General features: G+C 49.0%; 1 protein-coding gene across 1 annotated transcript in view; it reads right to left on the bottom strand.

The window, feature by feature from the left end:
* Positions 1 to 8783, bottom strand: part of LOC134177734 (uncharacterized) — a 33445-nt gene that overhangs the window by 746 nt on the left and 23916 nt on the right. Inside the window, exons 3-15 of the mRNA XM_062644510.1 lie at positions 8573 to 8734; positions 8446 to 8508; positions 8257 to 8379; positions 8077 to 8197; positions 7618 to 8018; positions 7363 to 7551; positions 7135 to 7300; positions 6923 to 7068; positions 6724 to 6861; positions 1803 to 6659; positions 1581 to 1744; positions 197 to 1514; positions 1 to 134 (exon numbers count right to left, since the gene is read on the bottom strand). The exon at positions 1 to 134 is cut by the window's left edge and continues 27 nt beyond it. Coding sequence (XP_062500494.1) covers positions 1 to 134; positions 197 to 1514; positions 1581 to 1744; positions 1803 to 6659; positions 6724 to 6861; positions 6923 to 7068; positions 7135 to 7300; positions 7363 to 7551; positions 7618 to 8018; positions 8077 to 8197; positions 8257 to 8379; positions 8446 to 8508; positions 8573 to 8734 — 7982 coding nt within the window. The remainder of the gene's footprint in view (positions 135 to 196; positions 1515 to 1580; positions 1745 to 1802; positions 6660 to 6723; positions 6862 to 6922; positions 7069 to 7134; positions 7301 to 7362; positions 7552 to 7617; positions 8019 to 8076; positions 8198 to 8256; positions 8380 to 8445; positions 8509 to 8572; positions 8735 to 8783) is intronic.

The raw sequence follows: 8783 nt of genomic DNA, 5'->3' as shown, positions 1-8783 counted from the left end.
CCAGTCAGGTCTCTCAACTTGACAGATGCAAATTCATCCGGACCGCTGGAAGCAGCAGGAACAGTGCTCAGTTGATCACGCAGAGAGCCATAAGCCGAGAACGCTTTATACTTCTCAAGCCGTTCCTTCACACTCTAAATACCAAACACATCACTCAATACAAGTCCCAACAACGGTATACATAGAACTCCTTTACTTCAGCTGAAAAATCACTTTCTGTCTGTCCCAAGACCTTCACATTTATCAGTTCTTCGACGACGTTTCGTTTCTGCGCGGTGGTTGTAGCTCCGGTAAACGCCGACTCCAGAAGTGTCGGTCTACTCGAAGTCACAAGGCGGTCAGTCACACCGCTACTTCGCGACCTGGCAAAGAACAAGTCCTGACAACAAATACGCATCGCTCGATAGAACTCGCGAAGAAACTGCGGATTAGAGTCATCGGTTAAGTCTCCAATTTTAATGTGCGCCAGAGCGTGGATGACGGCCAGGATGAAGCCGCCGACGTGTTCCATTCGCTCTTGACGCACGAATAGAATCTTCTCCTTGTGTCCGTAGCGGTACGAGTTGCGGAATGCGTTCTTTGAGTAGTTGTTGGGTGGAAGGTTAGAAGCCAGAAGAAGTGTGACCTTTGGGAAGCGGTACTCCTTCTGAGCGAGCATGCGCATTACAAAATTGCCAAACTGATATACGACGAAATTGCTGGGAGCGAGATCATTGACGCTGACCGCTACCGTTTCTCCCTCGCAGAGCCACTGCGCATCTAACGGATCGATGTACGACTTGCTGTCGGGTAACATGCTGCTGCTACCGTCGACGCCATTCTTGAGCATCTCCTCGATCTCACAAACCCGTTGGAAGACCGGCGACTTCATCAACAGTTGTACGTAATCATCCGTCTGCGCTGCAATTGCTCCGCTCATTGGAAACGGAGCGGTTTCGGTTGGAATCATCGGACCGTCGACGAACTCGGGTAACGTCGCATCCCGGTCTTCTCCAAACATATCCATCATTTCTTGTTCGCCGACCGCCTCGGCGGAGCCTGGGGGTGGACTGTACTCGAGAGGTTTCCGACCGACGGACGGTGTTCTGGGTCTAACCGTTCTGGCGACGTTAGCTGTTACCATCTTTGCCTCTTCTTGTTTCATTTCCATTACTTCTTCCCGTTCTCGCTGTTGCTCGTCGTCTTGCTCTTTCTTTGCCGTCTGCTCGAGATCTTTCATCTTTTGTTCTCGTCTCTTCTCTTTGCGCTTGGCTATTTCGTCCTGGAGCTTCTTCCTCGCCTTGTCTTTACCCTGTTCTAGAGCGTCTCCGTATTTCTTCATGTTCTCTTCGTGTTCTCTCAGCAGCTCCTCTCTCTGTTTCTCCGTCAGCTCTGTTCTTGCTTCAATCTTCTGACGTTCTTCGCGCTCTTTGTTCTCCAGTTGCTGCCGCTTGACGCGGTCTTGACGCTCGTGAAATTCTTCCTGTCGCTTTAATTCGCGTTGCTGTGCATCTTCAAGCTCAGCCTCTACTTGCCTAAACATTGATACAAACATGGCGTGAATTAACACAGGGGAAATGAGGTAAATTAGTGGGACATACTTGAGCCTGTCGTCCATCTTCCGTTTTTGCTCTTCTTCTCGTTTCCTCTTGGCCTCCTTGAGCTTCTCCATACGCTGCTGGCGTTCCTGCTGAGCGCGCTCTCGAAATTCACGCGCCTCTCGGGCAGCCCTGTCCGCTTCGTCGGAGTAAGATTTCATCAAAGCCTACAAATAAATAAATAACAACGAGCGTATACACAAACGGAATTACATGCGTCCTTACTTGTTCTGGAGTCAACTCCTTCATGACACTGGCCAGTTCTTGCAGTTGCTGCTCTCGAAGTTCCAAACGTTTGTGTGCGTAATCGACTTCGGCCGATGTCTGCGCTTCCTTTTCTGCCTGACCGATCATCTTAGTCGTTTGTTGATCGAAGTCTCGAAGTTGCATTTTCTGCTGTCGTTTCATATCAGCCTTCTTCTGTGCTAGCTCTCCTCTCTTCAATGAGCCGGCTTTAGCAATCAGGTCCATCATGGCTTGTTCGTGTTGGCTCACAAGCCTCTCTCTCTCTGCTTGACGTTCATCCTCGACGGGTGCTTTAGCGTCTGCAATAGCGGTCGCCATTCGCCGTTCGTTTTGTTCGGCCAATTGCACGGTCTCGCGCATATGCCGCTGTTGCAATACGCGGTAGATCACCGTCTCGGCCATGGCTGCGTTGCCTTCTTCTTGTTGCTTTCGCACGCTGTCGCTGAGCGCGGTCATCTCGGCTGCACGAAGCATCTTTGACACAAGAGCATCACGTTCTTCCTTGGCTTCGATCATTGATCGTTCCACTTCTGTTTTCTGTTTCTCAATCAGTCGATCAGCTTTCTTCTTCTTCTTTTCGGCAAGTTTCTCGTGCAACGTCTTCTGTTGCTTCTCCTTTTCTTTTTGAAGTCCTGCTTCCATCGCTGCAACCTCTTGCTTGTGAGCTTCAAGAAAGCGGTCGTATTCCTCCTTCGATAGTTCCTCGCGTTGCCGCCTTTCCTCCACCATGCGTTGGAACTCCTCCTCCTTTGTTTTGAGCATCTTGATCTTTTGCTGTTCCATTTGTTGAGAAACCTGTTCGTCAGTGATTCGACGTTCTCGCTCGATTTCTTCACTCATTTGAGTCAGTTCTCCTCTGTGCCGTAGCTCCAGTTCCGCTTGCTGCTCGATCTGCTCGCCTTCCAGTTTCTTCTTTTCTTCCGCCGCCTCAGCTGTTACGACCAACTCAGGCATCACTTCGGCTGTGTGCCGAGATTCCCCTCCTCCGATACTAATCTGTACTTCTTGCACTTTCTTCATTCGCTCGTTGATTAATTTCTCGTTGTTCTGCTCTTCTCGAAGACGGTGGCGAGCAGCCAAACGAGCCATCAAAACGTCTCTCTGTTTGTCTTTCTCCATGGCAAACTTCCGCTCCAGTGCTTCAGCTTGCGCCTCGTATTTCTCTGAAATGATTTTCCTAATTCCTCCTGTGACGTTGTCTATTTCCATCAATGCCTCCATCAATTCTGATTCTCTCTTTTCTTTTTGAACTTCGCTGTACACTTCCATCATCGTGTGCGCCACTAATGCAACATCGCCAGTGATGGTCAAGTCTCCAGAGTCTGTAATAGTGGTGTCGCCAAGGATTGTCTCGTCAGTGACAGTGTCACGGCGATTGCGCCGCCTCATTTTTCCTTTGGCCTTAAGCTTGTCAGTTACATTGTCACGCTTGTGTCTGTCGGCAGTGCAAGCATCCTTGTAGGTCTCCAGGGCTGACTGAGATCGCGAGCTATTCATCGCCAATACTGCGGCTTCCATTTCGCGATCTTTCGCGGCAGCCAATGCCGCTTGTCTTTCCTTCCCTTCTGTTGACGCTTCCTCGGCGAAAGCTTTGTTCAACTCCTCTAACAACGCCTCTTGTTCCAGCGAGAGTTTACCAATTTCGGCATTTACTTCACCGGCATTAGCAGCGGATCCGTCAACAACAATCTCGGAGGATAACCCTTCGGCTTCGGCTTCCATAACGTGAGCCTTTCGAAGCTCCTTCTTCTTCTCTAGCCTCTCCTTGCACAATTGTTCTTTCACCACCTCAATTTTTTCAAACTTTTGTTGCTCGAGTCTCTCTGCCATGGTTTGTAATCTTTGCGCGTGACTAGTAAGAATGTCTTCTACTTCACCGTCACTTTGTGCTCGATGGAGAGATTCCCTGAGTGTCTCTTTACTCTCTTCCAGAGTGGCCAACTTTTCCTTCTGCATCTCTTCTAGAACCTCGTTGATCTTTGATCTTTCATTTGACAGTAGTTGATTCTCTAGTTTCACCAGCTCAATGGCGTGCTTTTCTGTTAGATTCTTGGCCGCCGCTTTCTGCGTCGAAGAATAACCAACATGGAGCAAACTGACCTCTGAGGGCCGCTGAGATTCACGGTTGCCCTCACCGCCATCCGTTTCGGTAATTTCCAATGTCGGAATGACCAACGACGACGTGGGCTGGCTGCCTCCAACAGCAGTAACAGACTCGACCTTCTCCAGTCCCGTAGTTCGTCCTCGTGTTACTTGTTGAACGGCAGTTTTAGATACTACACCGGAACGTCTCACCACTGCTTTGGCTCCAACCGTTGGTCTTCCTGTTCCCTGCAGCAACGGCAGCGTGCCAGACTGAATGGCTGTTGTCAGAGCACCCGTTCCACCCGTTTCCATAAGTTCAATCAGCCTCTCCAACAGCGGCACCAACTCACGATTAGATCCGTCCGCTGCAATCCCTTGTTCAAAGAACCCAGACATAACTGTGTCGTATTCCCCAGCGAGGTGAATACTTCCGGTGAGCACACCCTTGGCCTCTTGCAAGCACAAGTCAGCGAGCTCTCTCACATAACCGAGTGCTGCGTACCCCAAATCAATCGAGGACAATCGAGAATTGAGCTGTTGCCTCAAGTCGTCACGTAAACGCTGCACCATCTCGTGGTGTTGACATCTAACCGCTTCCTGAGCGTCAGGATTATTAGCCTCTCTCAAGTCAGCTAATCGAGCGTCATATTTGGCATTTTCTTCTTGCAGTTTCTGCGTAAACCTCCGTACTGTACCCGTAAACTTGGCGTGATAACTAATGAAAGTTTTCTCTAGATCTCGTTCTTCACTGTCGTATTCCGTCATGATTGCCACGACATCAGGTGGCATGCGAGTAGCATGCTCCGCCGCGATGTCCGCACGTCGTTGCGTCTCTCGCTTCAGAGAGTCGTCAATCTGACGTGTCATATCAGTGATAGAATCCAGACCGCTATTTACTCGTGCCAAATCGATATGATATTCAGGATCAAGAAGATCCGCCATCAGTATAGCTTCCTCATTAACTACATCGTAACCTTTCTGCTTCTGTCGCCTCCAAAAGCTGTGCCGAGCAGCAGCGTCGTCTTCCAGAAGACTCTCAGAGCCGACAGTTGCGTTCCTCTTTTTGTGCCCACGTGATGACAAAGTGACAGGAACAACAGTCTTTGTCTCTGGATTGATTCTAACGCCACAGACGGGAGATTGTTCTGCCGTCACAGAGTCCAGTGCTTGCTTTCCTAGCGCAATCGGCACTAGACCGGCTCCCTCTGGATCTTCCATAGTGCCGCCAAGTGGAATCAAAGTGTCAGTTTGTGGATCTCGATCTACACCCAATATGGGAACCTCTAATCCAGAACCAGCCGGGTCTTGCATAGTGGTACCAATGAGTAATGGCAAAAGTTGGCCTGTTGCAACAAATTCCATACATCCGGGACTACCACCTGTTTCTTTCAATGTCATGGCCGTTTCACGTCGCCTCGTCAAACTGTGACCTTGCTGCAGGATAAGTTTCTTCGTACATGTTCTTGCTTTACCCAATTGAGTCAACGCCTCGTCAAGAACGGCCTGCTCAGCGTGAATGTTGAAACTTCCACCTTCTGTTGATGACATCGACACAGCCTTGAGCTTCATAATACTATCCACAACGCGTTCTTCACAAGCCAACTCGTTGGCATCCAGTAACAATGAGAAGCCACCGTTAGTAGGGACAACATTTCCTTTCTTCTCAATCCTAGCACCAGTAACGCGTACGTTCCGTCCTGACAAAGGATCTCTGATCTGATCACCGGCTAAGATAGGTTTCTCAACTGAATTGTGATGTGACAAGTGGCTGATTGCTACCCCGCCGACCGGAACGACATCTCCTGTTTCTCTATCTATAGTGATTCCTGCGATTGGAACAACTTCCTTTGTTTGCTTGTCGAGCATTAAACCGCCAATTTCGATTGGAACAGGAAGTCCTGTGATAGGGTCGCTATGGACTCCACCGACTGGCAACAGCATATGTCCTTGTGGATGTATCGTAACCGCTAAGATTGGCACATACTGACCGCTGGTTTGGTCAGCCATTGGGTAGTTGAGGTGCATGTCCGACCGTTTCTCTAATGTGCGTAGAGTCGTCTCGACTGGTACACCAGTCCTTGGATTTGCTGGATAAGGGATGTAAGGAATAAGTGGTTCAGGTGGAATTCCTGCCTCCGCACTTCCGCTGTCAGCTGTAAACACGAGACGAGTAGATATCGGATCGAACGCAACACTTCCTTCTACCGGTAACAACCGACCGGTTCGTGGATGCAGGACAAAATCGGATGGAATCGCAACAGGAGTGCGACCATCGGGTCCAAGCATTCGGACGTCCTCTGACGGGAACAACAGGCCAGTGACTGGGTCCAAACTAATAAGACCATCGGTTCTTACGTTACCGTCATGGCCAACCAGACGTTCAAGTGTTAGAACTTCGTTAGTCTTCCTATCGACCAGTGGCGCTCCTGTACTTTCTCCAAGTACACACCAAGCCCCACGTCGCTTACATTCTTCCGAATGCCCCAGGTGTACCACGTGCAACAACTCGTCAACACGACTACCGATTCTCTGCTGAAGATTCGAGTTAAATTCATTCGAAACGGACGTAAAACCGTCGATTTTCTTCGTGAGGTCTTTGACAAGACGTAACGCTTCAGCGAGAGCTCCACCTACCTTTACTTCATGTTCTCGTCTGTCAGCCATGTCCTGCTGATGAATTGCTATCTGCTGTTCAACGACAGACAAGTAGCTTGCTCCAACAGTCTTTCGACGAGCCAGCTCCTGTACAAGCTAAAATACACGACAAGAACTCTAGCCTAATAGTTACGCAACTGTGAATGACACACAACGAAACCTGCTCTCGTCTAGTTTGGTATTCGTTCAGTTCTTGCTGTGTTGCCAATTCTGATCTTCCCTGAAGATTCAACTTCGCCACCCAAAGCCCCTTGAGTGACTCTGCTTGACCAGCGACCTTCTGATAAAGTGCCTTCACCTACCACAAAAGTAAACAGCAATCAGTCCATTGGAACAAACGAGGAAATATTCTATCTCACCTCATTCTTCTGCTCATCAATTTTACCCGTCACCTTACGGCTCTGTTCCGACAGATTGTGATGAAGAGTCTCGACGCTGAACCCTTCTAGGTCAATCTGCTGATCATAATCCCAAAACTCGTCCTCTTTCACTTTCCCGCTCACAACTACATACAGAGTAATCCATCCGCTTTAGCTACCACCAAATAGCTCCAACCACAAAGGATAGTTACCTTCCGCGGGAGCGACTTCAACTTCCATAGCAGGGTGATATCGTTTGACCGAGTGAACAGTCGATCCTTTCGACGAGTACTCGTCTACTGGGTAGTTGCGAGCCAATCGACGATACCACGGGCTATTGAATGATGCTTTTACCCAACCATACTTGCGGAACAGCAGCTGTAATGAACAACAAACCAAAAATAAAATAAACGATGGATCTACCCTGCCTCCTCGCTTACCAAAGCAATACAAACGATGAGCATGAGTAAAAAGCCACCACTGACCATTGAGAAGATAAGGACCCAATCCGGCTCAGTAAGAAGATCACTTTCTTTCCTCACACCTACCGATACTACCGTCCGTGGAGTAAGTGGCTGAAAGACGCCATCTTCGGGACACTGCGCTCCTACTTGCATGACGCGCACGTACTACAACACACAGTCAAGAAAGCATGCAGCATGAGCAGATGACAACGTAAAACCCGCATGCCTTACCATTCGATTGTCCGTTTCGTTGTCCATTTTGAACGCGTACGTCCCGCCCTCCGTAAAACGGAAAGTAAACAAAGTTAGATTTGAGTTGGTGAGACGTTGATTAGTATCCAGCTCGTCGAATTTCCCGTGATCAAACACCGGATTGCTATTCCACAGGTTTTGCTTGTCATATCGAGGATAGTAGGTCTCCGTTATCGACCACAACATGGTACTGCCCAGTTCCAGACAAGTGAGTGGATCCGACAGACTATTACCATTTAGAGCCAGACGATCAGCAGGATCCACGTAAGCAGACACAGCACGTCGTCGCCGCCTTGATGACACAACCGGCTCAAGTGACGGCGTGAACAGATCGACTACGTCATCAGGGTCGGGATCATAAACACCAGTAAAACCGCCGGCTACGTCAATAAGAAAGCAATTGATATAAATAAGATCTCTATTACAATGATTTCTCACCTCTAGATACAACGATAGATATGGTGTTTTCGCTACCGTCGAGTCCGTCGCATCCTCTCTCTCCGAAGACATCCAACGCGTTTCCGACATTAGTCTCCAATTCGGTGGCAGTGAAATTACGCTAAAACAACACACTAACTCACAGAGCAATACGACAAACGCTGACCACACGTAACTCACCACTTCACGTGTGCCGTCATAAATACGAATCACAGGAGGTCCCGGATCCTTGCAGATAAACTTCACGACGTTCCTCGTGCGTCTCCGACACCCCTGATTGCAACGCGACTCGAGACTATCGGTCTAGATGAAGGCACCGGCCTTAAACGTTTATTAACAAATTCGGCAAACACACAACACGTAACGTACCCTGCACTCGCACATGCCCACACTTTTGTCAAATCCGACATACGTGCCGCTCCGGCAAACTCTCTAGAAATACAACAAAGTCAAAGCTAACACGGGGTGGCACCACAATTCTGTCCTATATGTATACCTCTCGGCAGTGTGTCTCCCATTTGACCAACGAACGGCACTCTCCGTTCGTATCTCTTACACTTCCCTCTGCACACAGGCCGTAGATGAGCCTCACACAGTCTCTCTCTCTTCCTGGCCTCTCCTCGTATCCAGGTTTGCATGGACAAGTATTATCGCTTGGCTAGGAAAAAACGCATGACTACATGGACGGACGTGATAAACCAATGAAT

The sequence above is a fragment of the Corticium candelabrum genome, chromosome 3 (assembly GCF_963422355.1).
Source record: "Corticium candelabrum chromosome 3, ooCorCand1.1, whole genome shotgun sequence".
In the NCBI taxonomy this organism is placed as follows: domain Eukaryota; kingdom Metazoa; phylum Porifera; class Homoscleromorpha; order Homosclerophorida; family Plakinidae; genus Corticium; species Corticium candelabrum.
Note: the sequence above shows the minus strand (reverse complement) of the source record. Positions and strands in the feature narration are given on the sequence as shown.